The 25,104-nt window shown below is 39.3% G+C and overlaps 1 protein-coding gene across 1 annotated transcript in view; it reads left to right on the top strand.

The window, feature by feature from the left end:
• MAPK11 (mitogen-activated protein kinase 11) overlaps positions 1-25,104 on the top strand; it is a 35,442-nt gene that overhangs the window by 3,428 nt on the left and 6,910 nt on the right. The window contains exons 2-10 of the mRNA XM_009332027.1: positions 6,024-6,062; positions 13,008-13,137; positions 14,101-14,159; positions 15,290-15,401; positions 17,896-17,925; positions 18,062-18,109; positions 20,510-20,624; positions 20,748-20,819; positions 22,433-22,512. Of these exons, the coding sequence (XP_009330302.1) occupies positions 6,024-6,062; positions 13,008-13,137; positions 14,101-14,159; positions 15,290-15,401; positions 17,896-17,925; positions 18,062-18,109; positions 20,510-20,624; positions 20,748-20,819; positions 22,433-22,512 (685 nt within the window). The remainder of the gene's footprint in view (positions 1-6,023; positions 6,063-13,007; positions 13,138-14,100; positions 14,160-15,289; positions 15,402-17,895; positions 17,926-18,061; positions 18,110-20,509; positions 20,625-20,747; positions 20,820-22,432; positions 22,513-25,104) is intronic.

Genomic DNA, 25,104 nt, shown 5'->3' with positions numbered 1-25,104 from the left:
GGGTACACCTTCCAGGCGGAGAGGCTAGCGGGACTGCCCTCGCGGGCCCGGGGCACGCACAGCGAGGATGAATTCTGTCCTCGGAAACAATGGGAGAAGCCCCTGGAGCGGGGCCGCGTAGGCAGGGCAGGGGTCGGGCAGGGCGGGCTGACAGAGGAGGGAGAGGGGGTTCGCCCGGCGACTTCAGGGGGAATCGCCAATTAGGGCAGATTGCCGCCCAAGGGCTTCGGCGTCTTAGGGTTGCGTAAGCGTTTATAACATCTTATCATAAAATGTGTCCCTCTTTTTGATAATTACTGTATCAGCTTTGCACTTTTGGGAACTCCCAGTGCAGATTGGGCTGTTATTTTCGTATTTGATGCACGCTTAACTAGGCTTATAAAAGCTTTGAATCAATTTTTGGAAATAACAGTGATGTTTAAGGGGTTTCTGAAAAACGATTGCGTTCCTTTTGTAAGCTGGGTAAGTGGAATTATGTAAAAACAATCCATAATGGGCCTTTAAATAAAGGTACTACACAAAGAAGATTTCTTTAGAACTTAACTTTTTTTGCCATGGACTGAACCTGTGCAATAGTCGCTCACTTTTTTCTCTTCACAGTCAGATACGGGGGAACGTTTATGGAGTTTCGTATTTGTTGCTTCCGTCTCTAGTTCTGTGAAACGCCCCAATTACATGTAAACAAGGAATACGCATTTAAAAAACCTCCAGCAATCAGCAGAAACACTCAGGACTGGTGTGAAGTATCTCCGAATTCTTCTCTTTTTTTATTAGTTCAGGCTTATGCTTGCACCAGGGAAATCTAGGCAAATATTGTGTAACTGTTGGTACCTGATGTTATAGTTAAGCGTATAGTCCTGTGACTTATCTGATGTGAATAGTTTCACAAGGACCTAAATAAAAGTCTAAACAAAAGACTGTAAAATCTTTGTTTACTTTCTCCTCTTCTATTTTACAAACTAGGAGCTGAATATACAGTAGGAGAGTAACTATTGTTGTGTTCCAACTGAACCTGCATTTCTGGTTATTTTCCCTCTTTATGCTGGCATAGTTTTAAGGGGAAGACCTACTCTGCTGAATTTTGTAATGGGATGTCAAGACTTTTGAGAAATTGCAAAGGAAATGAAAACATGTGGTGGTTCACTTGCAGCTGGTGCTTTGTTTTTTTTAAACTGTTAGTGTTGTTAATTCATTGTACTTACTTCTTTTCTGTCTGCAAAGTCAAGGAAATCCTAGTATTTTATCAACGGAGAAGCCTAGGAACTGGGATATAAAATGAGACTGGAAGATGCTATGGGAAAGGCTTATCCTAAAATATAAATTTAACAATAGAATACAGCAATAAAATATTACTCTATATTAATAGCCTTGTTAACATCGATGAACTATAAACCCAAACAGAAGCTTGAATGTGAGGAAAAGGTTCACATCTCTCTGAGAAGCCATCTATTTTTAGTGTCTATTGAAATTGATTTTTTTTCCCTCTATGTGCATGTGCTTTACCCAGGAGACCCATGAGACACGATCATTCCCTCGAGTAATATGCAATATTGCTTTTGTGAATAATTGCACTCCTATTCAGTAAAATATCTAAAAACATATTTAAGTCTTACAGAAACCACTGGAATTAAACAAATTCTTAAGTGCTTTGCTGAATAGAAGCCAAGGTCCTGAACTCCAAACACTGGCTTTAAAACAGGAACAAAGTTGTTGTAACAAAGCTTTTTCCACCTCAGTGAAACTCTTCTCTAGCCCTACCCTTTCCTTTTTTACAGTAAATTATCAGTCGCATCCGATAGACTTGTGCAACTGAAGTGACAACTGGTAATAAGAAACATATTGTAAATATTTGCATTTAAGCTAACTTCTGCTTGCCCTTTTTTTGCTTGCAGCGCAAAATCAACAGAAGAGTTTGGGTCAGGAGGCTGTGTTTTGGCCCAATTTATTGACATTTCGTAAGTCTTAACAGAATTCGTGTTTGGGTTAGTTTTTATATGCAGATGCATCAAATGTGCTATGGAGATAGATATTACTGTTTTAAAACAGATTCACTTCTAGAGAGGTATCTATATCAAGCACAGTGCTTCCCAGTGTGTTTTTCATGGTTTTTATTTAGATGTGGAATATATATAAAAAGCAAACCTTCCTTAGCACAAAGAGCTCTACTGCTTTTCTCACTTTTTTTAATGACACATCATAAAGAACAGTCCTTCTTGGAAATCCTCAGGACGACTCAGCCACGCTGCCAAGCGGAGTTGCACTGCAGCATCTACGTGAACCACAGAGAGAACTGTGAGGCCTTTCCCTCAAGTATTTGACCCTTGCAGTACATTCTGCGTTACTCTGGTATTTTAACTCTGTGGAGGGCCTCCTCCTACCTGGGCTCTTTCCTGTGAATGTTCTGTCATTTGCTGCTGTCAGATCTGACTTCTTCTAAATTTAGGAAAAAAAATAATTAAAGCCCTGTGGAAGTGTGGTGTGTGTATGGTAGTTTAATTACATTTAAAATGATCGATGGAATCTTCAACAGTACGTTTTGGTTAATTTTCCTTTTTTCAGGGGTTGTTTGTGTATTAGCAAATACCAAATTCACATGCACAACTGTTTCTTTTGGAGTTGTTTTTCTTTTTGTGCTCTAGCTTTGCTTATCAAGTTGAGGTTTTTTTTATATTAGACAATTATTTTAACTCTTCCTCAAGCCAAAACTGAATTAAATTTAAAGTTTTCTTGAAAAATGCATTTTCACAGTGTCCACACTCAAAGTTGGATTTATCTCCCTCAGAAGTCAAAGAGCTGGTTGACTTTTATAGACCAGATGCTATCCCTGCTAATTGTGAGGTTTAAAAACATTTCTGATTTTAAGCGCAGCATTTAAGCTGATAGCCATTTGGATGGGAAGCAAGCAAGCTTGTTTTCACAAGGTCATCTTCATCTACAACCATTTCATTTCAGTTCTAGAGAAGAGAGACAATTCACATCTCAGGTCAAACTGCATTTTAAACCCTTGTCCCTTGTGACTCTGCCTTTTAAGTAATAATTCTGGCTGTGTTTGAGTCTTTCAACTGTCCCGGTGATATTGCTTATAAACTGGACCTCGGGCCTGCAGCATCTCTGCCTCCCTGGTAGGTCCACTTGGTACCTGTCCGCCTTTTCCTCTGGGAGCTGGCGTTACCACCTGCTTGAGAAAGAGCTTCTTCATCTCTTCTTTTTTTAAAGACTTTTTATTATACCACAAATTATGTAACGTGGATAGATTTTTGGTTTACTGGTTGGTTTGTTTTTTTTTTTAAAGCCTGTATACCTCTTTTCATGCCAGCTTTTGTAAACTGTCTTCCAACCTACTTAGTCCTATTTTTGCCTGGGAGGTATAGACGGCCTTCTGCAGCATGCTGTCTCTGATCTCTCCGACAGGTTGTTTTCCATTAGCATATTGCAAGCTCTGTGTTCTGCCTTCTTTGGAAAGAACAGACTTTGCAAGATGAACCAACGTGCGTCCAGAGCTTCTTCCCAACCAGAAACTCCTGCACTGTTTCCTCAGAGGCCGTTGGCATCAATAGTACTTAGATAGTGCAGTCAGTCTCTCTTAATTTTAAGAGTATGGAATGCCTGACACCAACTCGGGTGACATAACACATTTTAAAAAAGAGGTCTGCTAAGTCAGAGTGTAATGGCACAGGCCTCAGTTTAAGAAAAGCGGGAAAGCAAAGCCTGCCCTAAGTCATTTACACAATGCAGCACTTCAGCAGGTCCCTCCATCCTGCTAACTTTAAGTGCATGCTTAAGATCCATTAAGTTTTTGTCTTAAGGTGGGGTGGTGTTTAGGCTTCTATTTTGCTTTGAGGAAGTACAAGTGGAAAAATAGAAGCAGAAGGCTTTAATCCTGAAGTTTAACCCCTTCTTTCCCCCCATCCACCCTGTCCTGTGCTTCTGCTTAGATTGTCACCCACAAGTGTTTTGAGGGCAGTAGCTTGCAAGATGGGAACATAACATTGCTGATATTGTCCTTTTCACATTGAGGACCTCTAGGGAGATGCTGAGACAGCTCAGTAGCATGTGAGGTTTTTTAAAAGCTGATACAATTTCTCTTTGACTGACAAAGAAGAATGCCTTCATCCAAGATTGTACCTGATGACTTTTGAATGATAATGTTTTTTTTTAAAGGGACCTTTTACTTAGCTGTAGTGATACGAAGTATATGATTTCACCTTCGAGATCAGGTTACTGGAGTTATTGTATGTGTCACTGTAACATTACATGTTAGTTTAAATAGTAAATGCTGAGATAGGCTTTTAGAGTAGCAGTAACACACACCTGCTGTGTGTAAATACAGCTGCAAACTGGAGACCGTATAGATCTCTACAGGCTAAAGGCAGAATCCCAAGCACATGTACAGCCAGCTGATTTCAGTGGACTCCCTTTGGGCTGTTCCTCTTTCGGATTCGGTCTTTTGTTTCCAATGCAAGTACGGGGGCTGAACTTCATCCTACATATGTTTATGGTTATATTTTATTGGAAACATATCAAACAATATTGTTAAAATACTGCTGTCCAAGATCCATTAGCAGTTGTCTATTTTTGGTATGCATCATTCAGAAGGAAAGTTCTGAATCCTTTCATTAGTTTTGCAGATATTTACAGTGAGCCCTTATAAGCTTATTCAAACACTTGCTTGAAAACTGAGAGATGAAGGCTGATATGAGAATCCAGTCAGAGGCAGGACCTCTTAAGACTGAGTAGATGTAATAACGATACTTAGAAACAAGGCCTTGAAAGTGAAGTTTCAATAGGGAGGAAAACTAAATAAAAGGAGTTGCATGATCAACGTTACAGGTTAGGACGAGGATCTTTGCAGCAGCATTGCTAGAATGAATGGATGAAAGTAAGTGAAGCAGGAAAAAATGTTGCAGAGTGAGAAAGATCCTCAGAGGAACATGATGAAATAGCTATTAGGAATGAAAACACAATGGAGTTGCAGCTACAAAGCCAAGGGAGGTCAAGAATTAAAGAAATTTTGTGAAAGATACATGAAGGAGGTTGGAAGAGTGTTTCTGAGCACTGGCCAGGGAGACATCACTACAGAGTTCCTTGAGAGTGGTTTTGTTGGAGTACTAGGGTGGAATGCAGATTGCTTATCATTCCTTTGTCCACTTTCATCCTGCATATCTTCCAGTTGTTGGAACGGTGTAGTTACTGACTTTGGAAAGGAAAGGGAAGTGGGATGATAATTAGCGGAGTCAAGGTTCCTATTTAAAATGAAAGTGTGTAAGAATGCTTTTAATGAAGGAGATTGAATCAGGAATGAGGTGTTTGTGGAGATGGATAAGAATGGCTGAGATGGAGATCTTTAGGTACAATGTTGTCACAAAGCCGGTTGGAGTAGTTAGAGAGCAGATGAGAAACATCTGCATGCGTGTGAGGAGGGTGGTGGAAGGAGTTGTAGGAAGGGTGAAGAAAAGGCAAGCTCAAGAAGTGAGGAAGACCGCTTCGTATTGTGCAGGTTTTCTTTTAGGAGGAATTAATGAGATCTTTTTTAGAGAGGGAGGGGGCACGAGATGTGCCAGTTGTGGCAGAAAGACAGCGAGAATCATGGAATTACAGCTTTCCGTGTGGCTGTAGGAATACGTTAGCAGAATAAAAACTCTGCGGAGGGTCTCCTCCATCCCTACTTCAATATAATTCGTTATATTATGCACCTTCCCGACCACATGATGCAGCAGTGGCATAGCTAACTGTTTTCCTCTCCTGCCATCGGTCGTGATTGTGATTGCAGTTGGCTAGGGGACACAGTACCTGTTCCAGACCCCTTAAAGTCTTAGGGCCTTGTTGCTTCAGCACAGCTTTCCAAGGAGCTGTTTGCAATTTCAGAATCTGTTAGCTAGATGGTACCAAAAATCCAGTATCTTAGTTCTGTGTATACAGTCAGGAAGGAAGAGGGTGTTTCAAAACCCCTATGTGACCTGGGAACAAATTGCTGCCATTTAGTATTTTGGCTGTTGTAGAGAGAGAAAACAGGAAATGTGAAGGAGAAGTGGGGGAGGAGTAGGAAAAAGGAGGACAAGAATGTAAGTGAGATCTCGTCTGTTTAGGTTTATGTAATGTATTTGAAAGCACTGGTATTTTTCATGTTAAATTTTATATCCAGATTAACCACTAGCATTTCTAGCTGTAGCTTCTAAGCCCACAGTTTGTAACTACCTGGCAGTCTTTTTTAATGAAATGCTGAACAGAATACGTTTGTCATTAGCAGTGTACTGTCTTAGTGGCAGCTGACAGATTTTCTTGTTTAAATACTGACATTGGGCTTATAGGCTATCTAAAATACATTATTATTTTAGTATCTATGAGTTGGTTCCACGTGCTGAGGAAGCTAACAGCTTATTACTCCAACCTTCTCTATGTTTTTCTCACAAGCATGATTTTAAATGCATCACTCCCACTGATGTAAGCTGTACTGTCTATAACTTCACCTAGAAAAGTGAGACTGCTCCTCTGTAAAGTTATTTGAATATTTAAGTCACTGTGGAGACATAAGAGACAGATCAGAAAATAAAAAATAGCTTGTGGATTCAGAGACTGATACTGCATTTTTATGATCATATTGTTACATTGAAAGAAGACTGGTGATGCAGTCACGTAAACATATGGATAGCAATTATTTTATAGTATTTTTCAGTGTCTGCTTAAAAGTATGTACATATTTTTATGCTGGTTATGGAACAATTATGTTGCATATGTAAGAGATGTTTTGTGCTTTTATATTTAGATCTAGTGGCAAATTAATCTGAGATAATTGACAGTGATTGTACTAAAGCCAAAACAATTGATGCCAGTGCTCAGCATGGTGTGTTGGAATAATACCCAAGTGATGGGATCTAATTTTACAATACAATAACCTGTCATCATCAAGCAAGGGTTTTTTTTCTCTAATGAGGAGATTAACATGTCATTTCAGAGCTGCCCATTACTCATCCTCCCACCTTTTATCTTGTTATCATCTTATTTTTCTTTATGGTTTCCTTCTGATGCACATATATGTCGTGATTTGTGTGGTTTAGTAAACAAACACACACTCTGTACCTTAAATCTAGCTCTTAGAGGGCGGAAATCACCAACTTGAACTTGCATAAAGTAACAAAACATTTATAAAGAAGGGACAAATGAACCGTTTCCTGGGTTTACTTTGCTGCTTAACTTAAGTTTACTGTGGGTGGCCTTTTTCTGTTGTTCTCTTGCTGCATTGCCAACAACTGTTATGGTCCATTTTCTGGTATTGGATAGGTGCTGTGTGTGCTTTTTTCAAGACTGTTCTATATCTCAATAAAAAGTAGCTCTATTTATTTAAAAAAAAAAGTTGTATATTAAAAAAGAAGATCTAACCTCAATGGTTAGATTCTCTGTGTGTTGACCCCTCTTCCGTTCCTTCCCCTCAATGCTTGCTCACGTACACTCTTCTGCTGCTGTTACTTGTTTTTCTCAGGAATTCAGGATCTTAGAAATTAAGGGGACATCTATCCACAAGGAGGTTCATGTCTCCTGTAATGGAAGGAATCAGTGGGTACATGAAAGGATGCTGAGGTCTGTGGATAAGAGCTCAAAGTTGTGGCTGTGCTAAGTATGTGGCAGAAATTCTGTGTACTTTCCATTTTGTTTTCTGGATGTTACCTTCTTTCTTAGCAAAATCAGTAAAGTTCTGCCCATGTGAATCTGTGTTTTGAGCATGAATTGCATTTTTTCTTTGTTTTGTCTCTTAACACTTACGTGTAATGGGGAATCTTCACCTGTTCTGGAGGAGTGTGACCCAGTGAAGGAAAGAAACTTGTGTTGTGCTGCAGTGAAAGAAATAAAAATAGAAGCCTAGAACAATATGGGGAAAACCCAGACCCAGTGTCATTGTCACATGGAGCAAATTTAAGGATCTGCTTGTATACAGCATTCTCTCCAAGTTTGGTATAGCGTGACCAACCAGTTGTCAAACTTATGATGATGTAGGGTAACAGCCTCGCAAGCTGGGACACCGAATTACATAAAATAAATTGGAAAAGAGTTTTCTCTGGTTTTTGCACTTAACCCCAACTGAATCACTTAGAGTAAGTATATCTAATTATTTGTACAGATATAATGCTTCCACAAGCATAAAATCACACTTTGTAGACAACCAAAACCTTGTGGTTATCTGGGGTGATGGGGATGGAATATTGGCTGACGCAGGTAACCTACAGTAAATGGGGAGTTCACTGCGGACACAAGACTGGCACCACGTACAACCAGCTTGGGTCGTGCCTTCATTTTGCATCAGCTAGGCCTGAGCTGGCTCTGGAAATGAAGAGAGCTCCCTAGATCAAACACTGAGCTCAAGCTGAACTTTTTGCAGGCATTTTTGGGTAGTACTGTGCCCGGCTAATAAGCCCTCTCCGAACCCAAAGCATTAGGAAGTTCAGGGACTGGCTGTAGTCCAAGGGGAGCTGTTGATCCCAGGAAGAGTTCTTTCTGCATCGGATACTGGAGTTTACTAAATAGGGTACGAGTTGACGCCATGCGTGGTTTGTTAGGTTGGGCTCCCGCAAACGGCCCTCCAGCTGTTCAAGCAAATTTGATCCTGAAGGCTAAGTAGCCATAGCTGAATAGTGTGCTCCTAATCCCAAAAGCCCTGAAGGGTCTGAGCAGGCTGCGCACCTGAATGGCTTGTCTGTCCAGTATTACTGCTCTGCAACCACAGAGGATAAACTGTCCGTGGATACTAGGGAAATGACTGTATGTATGGCCATTTTTACAAACATCAGCTACTAAAAATCCATGCCCCATCAAAAGTCATGAAGTTAGCATGAAGCTGTTAAAATCCTGTGCTTTTTGCCTCCTGAGTTTTTGGACTGCATTTGCTTCCTATGTTCAAACTTTTCTCTGAAACCCTAAGAACTGGGAAAGTGTGCATATAAATAGAGATTCGTATTTCATCTAGTGGAACTTCAATAGAATTATTAAATATAGGAGTTGACTACACTGAAAAGGTAGGTCTAATTTAAGCAATGCTTGAAAATCACACTAAGCAAAAGTCTCTAATATGTATGAAAATAATGCCATCCCTGTAAGCAGAATAACGGCTTTTTATCCTTGATCTTAGAGAGGACAGACAGCAAAAAATGTGTCATAACCGCAAAGGGTTCTGCATCAAGAATGATCATATCTGAAAAAGCTGTTGCTAAGATTGTTACAAAGTTGTTTCTTGTAAATTAAAAAAATAGTAATAATTGTGTTTCTTTTTAAATTATGATAGAAAATCTGTCTAAAGTGCTGTTCCCATAGTCTATCGAAGCACGTGAGCATACTGCTTAACAGTGATGTCAGAAATACTCAAGATATGCAATTAAAAAGTCAGTTATTGTCACTGCCTACATCAAATTAAATGCTAACAGTAAAGAATAGATTAGAGATGGGAGACGATATCCCTTTGCAAGTATCAAAGTTTATCTCCATCGTACTATTCTGTCCACCTACATGAGGTAACATCATAACCAGAGGTACGACACCTCGGAATAAGTAGTTTCAAAGAAACTCAGGAAACAGTAGCTGAACCATTGGAAGGATGATTTGTTTGTAGGTTAAGCGAGTATAAACCAGGTATAAACTCAAGTGGCTGGCCAAAGCTGAAGCCTGTAGAAAATAACCTCGCAAAAGAAAAAGGAGCTGTAAGTTGCCGGCAGTTGTTTGTGAGGCAATGCAAACACCAGGAGGCTGGCGGAGAAGCCCTCTCCAGTCTCGGTGCAGAAGTGGGGAGCGTGTGAATTGGGTGTCATGCAGGGTAAGGGGAGGTGATGGCCTCTAACCCTTTTCTTCCCCATTAAATCAAACTAGTTAACAGCATGGGTTGTTTTGGGGTTTTTTTAAGAAGCTGTTTTGAATCATTTTAGTCGGCGTGGTTACAGGCCCCCAAGGAAGGGTTTGCAGGTGCCAAGCACAGGTGGGCCCATATTTTCACCATGACTGGGACCAGAGATCTCCTACCCAGGGACTAGTCTGAAAGCTGAACATTCCTGGGGAAATCACACAGAAAGGGAAGGAGCTCATCCTGCCACCTAACAGTTTACTTAGGGTACGATGAGGGATTCAGGGGACAACCCAGACTGCAGCTATGATGATATAATAGCAAGAGGGGGTGACCGAGTCTAAAACAAGAGGCGAAAGTGTATGTGGGGAGGAATGCAGGCAGTGGCCTGCCACTTGCAAAATGTGATCACAGAGGCAGTAGTAGAGATCACAGATACAAGTCATCCTTGAATCTGACAAACAAGAGTGTTCAAACAACGTGAAATCTATTTTTGAATGCTTCACTGTTAATAACTTGAATTATGATGATGGTAAACCAGGCAAGGAAAGAGCCTGAAGGCATTAGCTCTGATTATCATTTGGTACAGTTTCTTGACTGTGGAGGAGCTCATTTAAACTAAGTCAGTCTCTGGCCTGTGCAGCTTCAATTCATGATTTCCCATTGGAGGTCCCAGGACTCAAGTTGCCATTTGTTTCCTCTTTCTTTTATTCTTTTTTTCTCTCTCCTTATGTGCTTCCATCCTGGGTCTAAAAAGCTGCTGTCGTAAGAATTAATGAAGCTAAAAAAAAAATAGTGCTTTATACCATCTAAAAGCTTTGCAGCCTTGAGTCATACGGAGGGTAAAAAGCAATCCGTCTTAAAGATCAGTGGTTTTTAAACCACTGAAACCCACATTTGACCTTAGAATTGGGAGGAGAGGGATGTTTATCATGATAACGGGGTTTAAAACCTAATTCCTCCCAGCCTTGTATAATGTACACAGTATTTCACAAACCAGTACAAACATGAGTGGGAAGGCTTGTGAATTACCAGAAGAGCTGAGATGTTAAGCACAGACTGCTGTTTTGGGTAATGTTATTTATTTATCTGGATAAACATTTCCTTTTTCACTGGAAAAAAGTTAGAAAGGATATAGAGAGTATGTATTTGTGAGACTTGGCAGTGTTCTTCAGTGGCTTCGTTGGCCAGGATTACACACAGGGCAACTATATCTAATCTTTGTTACATTAACAGCTAAGCATTGGCTTCCTTTTTATTTCTTCAGATTTACTTCTCCAACCTTCATGTTGTCCCTGTGGCCAGTCATGTGGAATTTAAGATATGTCTGTTGTCAGTTCTTCTCACACCGTTCATTCCTTGAGCTGTTCCACATATTTGAGCAACACAGCGTCCTCATATCCTGAATAACTGTGTCCCTACCCTACTGTTGGAATAAGTATCTCTGTCATATCCCTTCCACCCACTCCTCAGAATGATACCAGTCTTCTTCTTCCTATGCTTGCTTGCTTCTGCTCAGGAAATGCCCTTCCTGAGGTGCTCAGCAAAGCCACAACCCTGTACACCTTTAAGGCTTCCCTGAAGATCCACCTCTGTGATGCTTGCAAGAAACTAGCTAAGTAATCTGCTTACCTATTTCATTTACCTCGTGAGTGACTCGCTCCTTCCATGGTACCTGCAAGAAACTTGTTGATTAAATCTACTTCCTCTTACTCTGTTTTTATCAAATAATAATGTTGCTGGATTGTGCCCTGCGTTGGTCTTCGCGGAGGTTGGATGAATTCTAGGATAACTGGATCACGATCACCTTTCGGATGCCGCTCTGTTCTTCCTGCCCATTTGTTGCTTGTATCCTTTGTTGCTTCTCGTTAGAAACACCACCTTGTCCTCCAGCTGCCTGCAGATAAAGAGGCTTTGCTCTTCACTTGGCTCTTCATGACTTTAGCAGAGCACCAAATATCTGTAGGAGTCCACCTACTTGGAGCTGATTATAGGCTCAGTGTCTTAGTTTGGGAGCTACTCCAGGCACGATCAATGTTTTTTGTCTCTAGCAGTGTCTCCTACCACAATTTGCAGGAGTGTCTAAAACACTGCTCATAAGGAGCTAATAGCATGTGGTGTGAATGTTGACTGTTGTTCATCCTACTCCATGCATTTTTCATGTTACCTATTTTTCGTGTTTGTAACACCAAAAAAGTTCTGTAAGATAAATGTGTGTGAAGGTTCTCAGCTTGCTAATGCTCTCTAGCAAGCATAGTGTTAGCCACACTTTAAGTAGAGAATTTCAAGGTATTTTAATTGAACACAGTTTTAACTTAATGGATAAGAGTAACAATTTAAAGACATTTTTTTTCTTCATAAGAGAAGGTAGCAAACTAAATCTTTTTATAATTGTACTGCGTAGCGTCATGAAGTAATACATACAGGGATCATTTTTATTCCTGTGCTACCTAACAGGCAGCATTTATTTGTGGCTTGTTGTGCTTGTCATGTCTTTCTAATGCACAAAAACCAGTGGGTCTCCCTTTTGTGCAAATGGTGATGTGTGTATTTAGTGTCCTCTTCAGCGGGGCATCTCCATCTGAATGAAGTTAAGCACATGCTGTGTGTCAGCAGGATCTGTGGGCTGGAGTGTGACATGTACCCGTTGTTTGCTTGTTATCAGCGTTTCCCAGGGAAACGGTATGGCCTTGGCTATGTCAACATCCTCATTTGATACCAGTTTTGTGGCATTATCATCTAGCAAGCTAATGGTCACATAGGTAATTAATACTGCTAGACACAATGGCAGCGTTTCTCTAATTAGTAAAACTCCAGTTTGTTCAGTAAGACCCAGAGTTTGAATCCCCATATTCCCTACGAGCTTTGCCTTGGAGCTGGAGCTGCACTAATGGAGCTAATTCTCTGGTTACTTTTCCTGAAGTATGGGGAAGCGTTACCTGGGGATGAGTCCTGAACGTTGTCATAACCATTTGTAATTTGCTAGATGGAAAACAAGGGAACTGTCTTTGAATACTCAGAGTTACTGCTGACCAGCTCCCCCGGTTGCAGTCCCTGAGTAGAAGGTGAAAGAGGGCAAAGGAAGGAGTAAAAGCCCCCAAGAGAGTACAGGTTTCTCCAGTGAACTAGCTGAGAGCTTTAAAGTAGAACATGCCATCAACGTGGACTTTTTCTTTTCCTCTTCTAGTTCAGCTTATGATACCAAAACAAGACAGAAGGTGGCAGTAAAAAAGCTTTCAAGACCTTTTCAATCACTTATTCATGCGAGGAGGACCTACCGAGAGCTTAGGTTGCTTAAGCACATGAAGCATGAGAACGTAAGTGGAGAGCGAGTTCTTTCCCTTTGGATTTGTATGACAAAAGTTTGCAATACAGGCTTAATTTCAGTTAGGTACAATCTTTTTCCAAAAGTATATGCAACTCTCTAGCTACCCAAGATACCTGGACCTAGCCATCTTATGTGTAGTGAAGTCACTGGACTTTAGAGTAGAGACTTTCAGTAAAAGGCTGCCTTTTTATTGAGAAATGATCTCATTTCATCTTAAAGGTGCAGCCAATGAAATCCAAAACAAGTGGTCCTACTCTTCGGTAACTAAAGTAGTAAGAGTGTTCCGCTCACTACTGTTGGATGCTCTTGAAACATCAGTCCAGGAAAAAAAAAAACCTCAGACCTGCTTTTGCTGAATTTGGATTCTGTTGAGAAATTAAGGGCAGATACTCTCATTGAAATTAACAACAGTGTAATATCTAGATGAAAGATAGTAGAACTTCAGGCCCCAAATAATTGAGTACTATTCTAAGTTTATGTGGCAAACAGTTGATTTCAGTGGGAGTATCCACCTGCTTAAAAGTAACTTGACGAATTGAAGCCTGAATAAAATATAGTGGATTGAAAAGTATCCTGGAGAAAGGATGCTAAAAAAGTTCAACAAGAACAGAACAAGATAACCGATGAAATTGTGTATAATCTTAAGTATAACAAGTGTATAAGCCATGTGTCAGCTTTTTTGTAATGAGACGTTACTTTTCCTGCCTTTATTTTTGATTGAAGTCTTGCTGTAATTACTTTTTGTAATTAATATAATTTTCTGTTGGTCATGGAGACAGCTGAGGCTGTATCTGTATAGACCACCTATTGTGCCAGTTGTACTACGTTTTCAGGATGACTGTATGCCATATTTTTGTAAGTTTCATCCCCAAAATGCTAAGCACTGTCAGTACTAATTACGTGTTGCTTTACAGATTCCTAAAAATAAAATGTCAATTCCCTCATCTTTCAGGTTATAGGATTGCTAGATGTTTTTACACCTGCAACATCAATAGAAAATTTTAATGAAGTGTAAGTAAAATTTTAAAATCATTCTGACTAGTTAGTAAGTAAGTACCACTCTGGTTTTAAAAAGGAAGCACGTACTTCTCTAATAGACTTGCAGCCACAGTTAGCTTTGTGTGAAGAACCCAAATAGATCTTTTTGCAGCTTTTCCACAAAAGAGGAGGCAGGAGGATGGGCCTCATTTTTGTACTTTTTTGAATGATAAGAAGATTATAGGTATGCGGTAAACGGTTTCATGCTGCATAAATGACAGTAAACTTAAAACTTTTTCAGTTCAGTTATGCGTTAGCTGTAGATTATTTTTTTACAGCTAGATGGAATAGTTCAGGAATGCAGGAAAGTATTCTGTTGGTTAACTGAGACAAGGTAAATTTAGGCTAGATTCCTGACTAACCTAGGACTAGGTGTATTTTGGTGTTACTCAGACATAGGATTTATGCTGAGTTCCTCTTTGTTTACATCGTGTATAAGCACTTAGGTAAACAATTTAGCAGAAGAAATAGTAATGAATATATTTTTGTCTCCATGGAAATTAGTGGCCAAACACCTTCGACTCTGGGGCAAAATTACACAAATGAGAACAGGGTATGATAGATGCATACTTTTGTCCCAGCACCGTTTTTGGAAAAGAATCAACACTGCTGCAAAATCTGTCAAAAAATAAAACTTCTAGTGGCAGGGGGGAGGGAAGTTACACAAAACACTCTTATTTTAACCAATCCAATGTTAATCTCCATCATCAGATATTCCGGGGCCTTGCAGGTACTGTACTTTCGGTGCCTTAGGCTCCCACTTTGACGTTGGGTGAGGCTTCCTATTCATCTCAAAATAGGATGTGTTCTCCCCTCACTGAACTGCTGTAGTGTGTCATGGAGAAAACAGAGATAAAAGCTTTTAATGTGCCGTAAGGATTTTTCTTTTTCATGATATTAAATCTCATAGCTGTGATTCCATTATTAAAGCTCATAGCTGATTTAAAGGGCATAAACTGTGTGTTAGTAGAAAATGGAAAAGGAACCTACATGGGAATGTGTAGTTTACTCTTTAGATGTGCTGCTTTTAGAAGGATTTATATTCTGCCATTCTTAAATGAGGTGTGTTCCTTTGTTTTCTTCTCTCTGTTTTATTTTCACAGGTATCTTGTGACCAATTTAATGGGTGCTGACCTGAATAACATTGTGAAGTGCCAGAAGTTAACGGATGACCATATACAGTTTCTCATCTATCAGTTACTTCGAGGTCTTAAGGTACTGGCTGAATGCAGGAGTTTTAAAGTCAGCAGCTGAAAAGTTGTAGTAACAACTGGTTCTTTGCAGTGACAGTACTTAACCACTTTTTTTTATGTCTTAAGAGTGCGCAAATAGCAGCAATCATTTCAGAAATTATCAGATCATTTTTCTAGCCAGAAATAAAACCCCAAGCCTGCTAATGTTTACATGCACAATGCATGTGAATACTCCCCTTGACCATTAACTTTAGATCACTGCCTATTTAAGTTATTATTGAAGGAGAATCACTTGCATATAGTGTCTCAGGTGAACATGTTCTGTAGTGCACAGTGTGTGTTTTAGACACTTCACCTGTCACGAAAAGGTAGTGAAAAAACTTCTGAAGAATGTGAAATTGATAAAGAACCATACAGCAAGTAACTCACATTTGTGCTTTGAATGACATGAGCCAGTTTGAAAAACTACAGCCCTGATTTTTGTAGAGAGTGTCACATGGGTGAAGAGATAACCAAGTTAGTTGGGTTCTTTGGGAAATGTCTGGAAGTAGAAGTTTATCCTAGCAATATATGATGTTGCACACAGTCACCTAGTATTCACTCTGCCTGTAAAGTCCTTGTTTCCTTTAATCATATCAATTAAAATTTATACCATTAGGTAACACAGGCAATTGGCAATGAAACTGTAGCAAAATTTTCTTCTGAAAGAATTAAAATATGTATAATTTTGCTGACATTAAACATCTAAGTGTCTATAAATGGGAGAAGATGTAGAAAATGCTTCCCATTACTAGGTGACAAGCATTTTCTCAGGCCAGTGTTGATTTTCCCAGATATAAGCAAAAAGAAAAGAGGGGGGTCAGCTGCTTTAGTTGCTAACTTAACAGTAATTGATATTTTAGACATGGAAAATAACTGCATATTTGAAAGCAAGCCGTGGTAAATACTGGCTCTGAAATATACTTATTACATGATTTTCAGCAAGTCACCTTGTGCCTGAGACAGTCATTCTTACCATGCATGTGGGTTCTGTCAATTTAAGTGCAGATTTTAGTGAATAAAAATTGCAGAACTGAGCCCTTAATTGCTTTGTCTCATTTACTTAAGTTAATAGCTTAATTAGGAAGATGGATTCTGGAGTCAATTATCCAGCTTGCGGTTTTGAATATAAGGCTATGTTGTGTCAGAGCTTAAATAATAGTAAGAGTTGTGCTCTAAAGTGAATATTAATTTCAGAAATGCACTCAGGTGCATTTCTGGCTCTGTTTCGAAGGGGAGGTATTGACGGTGGCTCGTCTCTTCTGGAATTACAAATCTCATGTCTCATTAGTCGAAGAACATTTGATCATACATAACTCCTCGCTTACATCTATGCTGGAGTCATTACAACGTGTGTTCGCATACCTGAGTAAGCTTTGGGCTTGCTGGTGGGTGTGTTCAGCAGCATGGAGCACAGGCTTCGCACCCTGCAGAAGCTGTCTGAGCAGACAAAGCGTTAGCGTGGAGCTGCACAGTTTGGCAGGCTCCCGAGCTGGCTGGTAGAGGACTGCTTGGTGGCACCGAGAGGAGCTGTTGTCGTTGTCTCAGCAGAGCAGGGACACAGGTCCTTTTGTCGCAAGCGGTGGTTTGGTTTCCTCTCCGTTCAGCTGCTTGCAGCTGTTGTGAGGAGCGCTCAGGGGTGGCCCTGCCCTTCCAATAAACAGCGCCTAGGTCTGGAACAAGAAGAATGCCCTTACGTTGTCTTTGGGTTTTCCCAGTTGATATACAGGTTTTGCGTGTAATCTCTGCTCCTAAAAAAGAAGGTGAATTCACCTCTAGAGAACAGAAGAGAAGGTTTTCGAGGTCTTGCTCATCCTGGTCAGTAAGATCGTAGATAAATTGGCTGCTAATCCTAACAAGTGAACGATAGGCAATTACAGAGTAAGCTTTTCTCAGTCTTTGAGTTTTAATGTTTTACGTAAAATAGCAGAGTCACTAAATAGCCACTGAAATACTACTTTGGGTCCCTACTTTGAAAGTGGACCTGAAGTAACACTGTGGCTTAGGTGGGTATTTTGGTCACTAACCTGTCCCAGGGTGCGAGTATCTCTCGCCCACATTCAGCGTTTACAGCATGGGAAGGTGACTTACATTATCTAGGAGTCAACCATACTGCTCCCTAGGCCACTGACTTCACTGAGCCACTAGCTGATCGACATGGACATCCAGATAAGGCTGGAACAAATTCCAAATTGGTAAGAAACTTTCAACAGAAGAATCACTGCAAGTGCTATCTTTTATGGTAGAATCTAGTCTTCATGGTTACCTTTCTTGAAATATCCAGCTCTGGATAAGACAAAACAAGGAGGTTTTGAAGTTCGTCATACCTCCGTTTGATCTGAAAATGTAGTGTGACATAAGTCTTTTCTGTATATAAATCAGTCAGTCTCAGAAGCGAAAAGATAAGACAAGTGACTTACACCTTCCTTCACCTCTAACTTCAGATCTTAACTTATTTTTTCCTTGTTGTTTCACAGTATATTCACTCAGCTGGAATCATCCACCGGGTGAGTTCACTCATTGCGATAATAAAAATGAATGCAGTGTGTCCCTCTGTGCATCAACTGTGTCGCTAAGACATAGTTACAATATACTTTAAAAGGTTAAAATTGTACTTGACTAACTCTCTCTGTTCTGCTACAGGACCTGAAGCCCAGTAACCTAGCCGTGAATGAAGACTGTGAATTGAGGGTAGGTATCGTGCTGTTGTAATGAAGAATGTTGTAGAAGCTCTCAAGATGGCAGTTTTCTGAGAAAACATTAGCCGCCATTTTTATTTCTGATTCCATTCATTTCAACTTTTTGCTACTTTTGCTCCCCTGGCATAGAAAACCCATTTCCATGAACATGTGTTTTCTCCCAAACATTAATTTAGTATGAACACAAGTACCTTTGCAAAACGTTCATCCCTAGTTCCTCGCAGATGGTACACAGGCCATGAGTGAGTGCTTAAGTGAGTATATCTTGAAAGTTTGACCTGTGATATGTATCTGCATCTGCTATGTTTAGATGAAGCCTTGTAAGAACTTTCATTTTTATATCTGTAGAATATACAAGCTGAATTAAATAATGATATGAAAAAAGATACCAGTGTTACCAGTTACAGGCAGTAAAAAAAAAAACAACAAAAAAACCCCAAACCCCAACCAGAAAGAACCCTGTAATCCACACTTCTCAAATGCTATTTTAATGTACATGTCTATATAAATACATATCTTTGTGTATCTGTGTGATACGATATGACATAATAAGCATGAGACTCTGGAGAAGGAAAAGATGTGTTCTAGCTTTCTAAGCCTTTAATCCTAAGAATGAGAAGTTTAGCTTTTCTCCGTAACAGCCAGAAACATCTTTCTCCCTGTGACTGACACTCTGATGTAATCACTTTATTCCAGCTGCGAGGGATTTAAGAAAAGATTCCAAATACCTCAAGATCAGCAAAAAATCACAATAGTGAATAAGAGCAGTGCAGTTAGGTTCTCGCTCTAATCCGGATCTGTGGTGAGAAACTGTAGTTCCTGTTTGGTTTAGTGACTCTTGCAGATGCTCAGCAAGTTTCATGATTACCCCTTTAATGTCTTCATGCATGTATGTTCAGCATCTGTGAAACTTTATGGGTCATCTGGGTCTCATCATGCACTCTAAAATGTGTGCTGTATTTTTGTACTGTAAGTAAAGGAGACTTTTAATCTTTTTTTCTATTATTATGGTATCTGTGCACCTCCATGCCTAGCATTTGTTACACTGCTCTTTGCTTTGTTTATAGCTTTGCTTCCTCTGATACCAAATTATTTTCTAATAGAACAAAGTGGTGGATATTTCCAGGTATAAACAAAAAGGAAGTAGAAGCAAAAAGAAGGAAAACGTGTGTGTAGACGTTTGATAGAAGGGATCAGCTATTAAAGAACAATATTGCCGAAACCCTTATAAAAATAAGGGCATTAGTGTTCGAGTTTCACGCCATTATTCATGCTTTGTTTGCCTCATGCTTTTATTGTTGCTTATTTAAAAAATAAAGAATGCTTTTAAAGTGTATTAGAAGTAAAGCTGTTAATGTATTATTTATATTAATATTTTTCTTTAGGCTTTTTAGATCTTTAAACTGGATTATAACTGAGGAATTTTGAATGATACTCTTAAAATTTTCTTAGTCCCAATGAAAAGGATTAGCCATCAGCTTAATAAATAATCCTGGATCTCATCACGGGAGGTTGCCACTGATCTTAATTCACATTCCTATTTGAAGAGATGCTAACTAGCTCAGATGACTGACTCAATGAACAGCACTGAGGCTCAGATGGTACCCTTTCACAACAGTCTCTCTGAGAGCTAGGGATACCTTTTCGCTCCATAATTAGTGGGACATAGACTAATCAAAAGATAGAAAGCAAAGAAATGAGTGGGAAAAAATTAATTGAAATAACTTCCCATCAATGTAAACTTAGCAAGGGAGAGCATATGGAGGGGAACATTTTGCTATCGAGCCTATGAGTAATACGTGTACCTAAACAGAGCTCCTTTGTTTTTTCGGTGAGGGAGTTCCACTGAAAACAGATGGTATGTGATTTAAATCTACCTTGTTACGCAGGATATCTGTTTCTCTCTTAGTGGCATCGGAATGATGCATGATTTGGGTAAATGCTTAGATAGACATGAGAGGGAAACAACAGAAATCCTGCAGATTTGTGATCAGCTCGTGTGGTCTTTAAATGTTTAAATGGCAAGTGGCACTTACCGTTGGCATTTTACACAAACGTTCCCAGTGTTTCATTTTTTATAGCAACAGTGCTTATTTTTAGCAAATGAATGTCTGAGGAAAATTGAACTTGAGGCAAAATGTAAAGTTTGCCTTAGAGGACAAAGGGCCAGGCTTACCGCAGTGGAAGCATCTGTACGCGGACCGTCGGCTGCAGGGGTACAGCAGGGAGAGCAGATGAGCGCGTCCGCAGAGTGTTGCTGTTTTACTTCACCGACAGTGGGGGACTATGGATAAACTCAGAAATGAGCAATGAGGAAAATCAGTACCTATAACAAAAGTGAAAAGGGATTTTTTTAAATTATTATTTATTTTATTTTATTTTTATTCTGTAGATTTTAGACTTTGGTTTAGCTCGACAAACTGACGATGAAATGACCGGATACGTTGCAACAAGATGGTACAGAGCTCCAGAAATTATGTTAAACTGGATGCACTACAATCAGACAGGTAAACTGTGAAGACTTGCATTTTGCTACAGCTGGATATAGCGATAGTTTTAAACCAAGAGGCAACTCTGTTTAAGGATCTCTTCGATTCATTGTACACATTTCTCTCTCCGTTTTTTGGCAGTTGACATCTGGTCAGTTGGATGCATCATGGCAGAGCTATTGAAAGGGAAGGCCCTATTTCCAGGAAATGATTGTATCCTTAACATAAAACATAAAATGCAGCTATAAAAATACTCTCTAATTCTTCCTTTTTTTCCTAATGACTTGAGTGTTTCTATGGAAATGTTTTTGATGTAACAAACTTCTAAAACAGTAAACAATTTTTGCTAATCTTTCAGTTTAGTGTATATGACAGCTGAATATGAGACCCACTGGTAGGAAAAAAAACAGTGACAGACGTTCCTAAACAACAACAAGTTACATTTATTCTTTGTTGTGTATCTGTATTTAAATAATAACCTAGTTACAACAGAGCAGATTTCTTCCATGTGTGTATCTTACTGAAATAACATACGTTAAAACTGAAGCTGAGTAAAGGCAGTATTTTTCCATGGGCTAATATAATTTTTAAAAATAGAACTGCTTTTAGGCTGGAAGGTCCTAAAATGCAAATAAATTAACTTTTAAGTAATAAGTGAATTAATATTGTTATAAAAAAAGCCAGCAGTTCCAGAAATGCCACAGGAGCAACAAAACCCTCTCTTTTCTTCAGCGCTGTGCTGTGGTCCCTGCTGGAGCGTCAGGGGTTTCCACTGGCGTTTCCTGAGCTGGCAGGAGAAAAAAAAAGAGCCATTGCTGAGGAGAGCAGTAAAATAATAGAAGAAAACTGGAGAAAAACAGATAATGAGGAATGAGGAAACAACTGCATCAGAGGAGGAAAGCTTTTAATATGAGAAACAAAGACACATTCTTCTGTACTGAATGTTGACATTTCTCACTACTCTGAAACCCCTCAAAAAGCAAACGCTTCTGCTAAAACTAAGCCGTTGCCAGGTGCAAAACAACATGACGTTAGAATTGCCTGAAAAACTGTTAAGAGAGCTGAGAGACCAAGTCTCCCGGCTGACCTTTCTATTGTGCTGAGCATCACTAGGCTCTATTGTAACAACAGGCATTGTCCAGATGTTCATCATCTGGATGATGACTGTGCTTCAGAGTGTTTGATTACATGATATGTGGTATTTGGAAAAATCAATACATCTAGTTTTCAAGAAATAAGGTATTTCTTGCTGTTATAAAATATTGTCTACAATTATATGATTACATCAATTTAAATAAAGCTGTAAAATAATCTTGAGTCTCTAGGGAAAATGTAAGCTAGTTTACAGGTCATATATGACAATGAAAAATGAACATTTTCAAAGTTTTTAATCTTGAGACTGATATAAAACAGATTTTTAAAGCTACCAAATGAGAATTTTCCGCTTACCAGCCCTCAGATTAGTAATCTAGCCCTATGTGCTGTATCGTATTAGACTGTTCTTCAGAAATCCCTCAGATCTGAAACATAAATGTGCTATTGAAATTAAGCTTAAGAATATGTTAAATTGGGAACTAGGACAGGAAAGCAATATTTTGCATCCACCTTTCTCACGTACAGGCACACCTGACAGATTCATATAGTACAATAGAGAATTTGATACTCCAGGAGTAGGCTTAAGCAGGTATGAATTAGTATCCCTCCATGGACTACGATGGAATTGTCTTGCTGAATAGTTTTAAACATCTTCACTACCTGCATGAAAGCTTGTTGATTGTTTAAACCCAGAAGGACTGCGTGCTGTTTATTTCCCTGAAATAATGCAGATATCGATCAACTAAAGAGAATAATGGAAGTTGTGGGCACACCCAGTTCTGAACTTCTGAAGAAGATATCATCAGAACATGTGAGTTCACAGCTTCATTCCATTCACTGACTTTCTATCATTCTTTTCTCTAATTGGCATCGTATGTCACTGGTGTTACACAGATACTCTGATTTGGAAATGAGCAAACAGTTTAAAATGATCTCTATTTTTTCCTGCTAGAATGCCACCATTCAAAAAATATTCTTTTCAGAGGTATCCAAATGCCTTGACTGTCAGCTGGATTAATTTTGATACTTGTTCTCATGTACTCAGTTTTTGAAAGGAGTTTTGCAATTAGTCCTGATGATCTTTTATTTTGCTGCTATACTTATAATAAAAAATTCCAACTGATGCTCAGCTCAGAGCATTATATTGTTGTTATTAAATCTGATGTCTCTGTAATTTTTATGCTTTCCGTTGTTGTAAGAGTTCTAAACAGAGATATCAGAATGAAGTAATGTGTGTTCTGCATGAGTGCTCTTACTTGGATCCCTAATTTGAAATTTGTATTTATTCATCTCTCTGAATGCTTGTGTCAGGTCCACTTTCATGATAATACCTGTAGTTAACAGTGTGATTTTTAACTCTCCATATGACTTCTTTAAAATAGTAATCTAGTAAATGAACAATTTCCACTTTGTTTCTCTGCTAAAGCTACACTTAAAGAATTAACTTCAAGCAATAACCGTGGATATCCAGCTGAGGAATGAGATGTGGTATTGATAGATAAAGGCAGGTGGTGGGCACAGTGTAAAAATTCAGATAAACAACAGCACACAGATACCTCCTGAGCTGAAGCAGTTTTCTTAAACCTTTTCTGTATACACACTAATGCTAATGGCTATTTTTCAGCCTGTGTCTATATTGATGGGTTTTCTTTGAACTTACTAATGAATACACTAGTGGGTTAAGTAAGCAGGAGCAGTAGGAGAGCCAGAGCAACACTGTATTTCAGGAGGGTCCAAGCATAACAACACTTCATCAGGGCAGGCCAACGCACAGCCCGAGTTTGTGGTACCCAGCACCTGGGAATGGCCGGGGCAGGAGGAGGACCCATCCTTGTGCCAGGGACTGCACCAACCAGCAAATCTCAGACTGTGCTGTCCTAAGCATAGGTCCTTGTATAGCCTCGTAGGTCCGTGTATAGCCTTTATGTGTTATAAAGATCCTATGGTTTTTGCAGTAACGCGTTTGGAGTAGTGTATACAAATGTGTGATTTACCCACAATTAGTCAGTTTGTGAGATTATGAGATTAAGCACCTTAAACGTTTACTGGAGATAGTATCTGCTTTTGTCTTTAATTTCTTGTGTTTCAGAACATACTTCAGTGAGCTACAGGAATCCCGAAGCTGTTTTACTGGGGCTAATTATACCTTTAGAGCATAGGGAGAACACAAAAACCAAGTTAATGAATGGGAGTGCTGCTAGGTTACCTCTGGGCTGCTGCTGCCTGGTGAGAGGAGCAATGTCAAAGGAGATATGTACCTTGCTTGGAGGTACTTGCCTCTTGCAAGGGAGTGTCTATTCTATCCCTTCGTTCTAGTTCTTCTTTACCTTCTACTTGGCCTTATTGTTTAGATATTTCTTAATGCAGCTTGCAGTCCCTGACAATTTTTTCCATTCCTCTAACAGCAAGGTCAGAGGTTTTCTGAAATGCCAAGCCTATTTTCAGTTATAAGTAGAGAATTGAAGAATTGGAAACTAAAAGATTAACCTCATGGGATATTTCAGCACAAGTTAGTGAGCTGTTTTGTCAGTCTTTCATGTTAATATGGGTTTAAATGGTGGTTGCATTTCATTATTTTCAGAATCATTTAAATGTCTAGATTCTATCGGTTAGGTTTCTGTGGTGAATATCTAAGCAGAGGGGATGGGTTGGTAAGTATACTTTGATAGGTCTGTGTTTTTTTCAAAGGACTTCTGGACAAGGTTGGAGATAATTTTGACTGTACCTTGTTCAGTCATGTTTGGATTAGTGATGTTAATTGATGTCCGTACAGAAACAAATAATCCACAAATCCACAGATGTTTGTCATAAGATAAATTTACCTCGTTTCTACCCTAGTCCGTAGCTTCCATGCAAGAATGTGTGACAGCTCTCTTTTGCTCTGCTCTTCATACATATGTATAAACTAATGCCCTGGAAGACTTAACTCTGATAGGAGCTGCACACCCTAACTTTCTAGCAGATGTTTGCTGCCTTTATGAACTTTAGGGGCATAAAATAGGTGGAGTGAAGGCTGTGTTTGACTAGTCTTTAAACATCATTCTCTGCATGACCAGCTACAGCTGCTAAGAAGAAATCATCCTTCTAGAAAGCCTTGCTGTCAGCCCCCATAATAAAAAGGCAAAATGCCAATATAGTTTTAACAGGTTGGGGACATAACACATGAAAACTTGCTTCTTTTAGTAAGACCTTGAAGTGTGTCACTAATGGTAGTCTAGGGTTTTGATAGAATATGCTTACATCTTACAAGAAGCACAAAAAATAAATAGATCTGCCTCATTAAATTAGAACGCAGTTTGAAAAGAGACTGTGCTATGTAATGATTTAAAATATCTTTATATCAGTTCATCGTAGCTGCAGAAATTAACATAAAGGCAGAGAGAACAGTATAGGGAACAGGATC

Source organism: Pygoscelis adeliae, unplaced genomic scaffold (genome assembly GCF_000699105.1).
Source record: "Pygoscelis adeliae isolate BGI_AS28 unplaced genomic scaffold, ASM69910v1 Scaffold49, whole genome shotgun sequence".
In the NCBI taxonomy this organism is placed as follows: Eukaryota; Metazoa; Chordata; class Aves; order Sphenisciformes; family Spheniscidae; genus Pygoscelis; species Pygoscelis adeliae.
The sequence above is the reverse complement of the archived record's forward strand: the minus strand, read 5'-3'. Positions and strand labels throughout refer to the sequence as shown.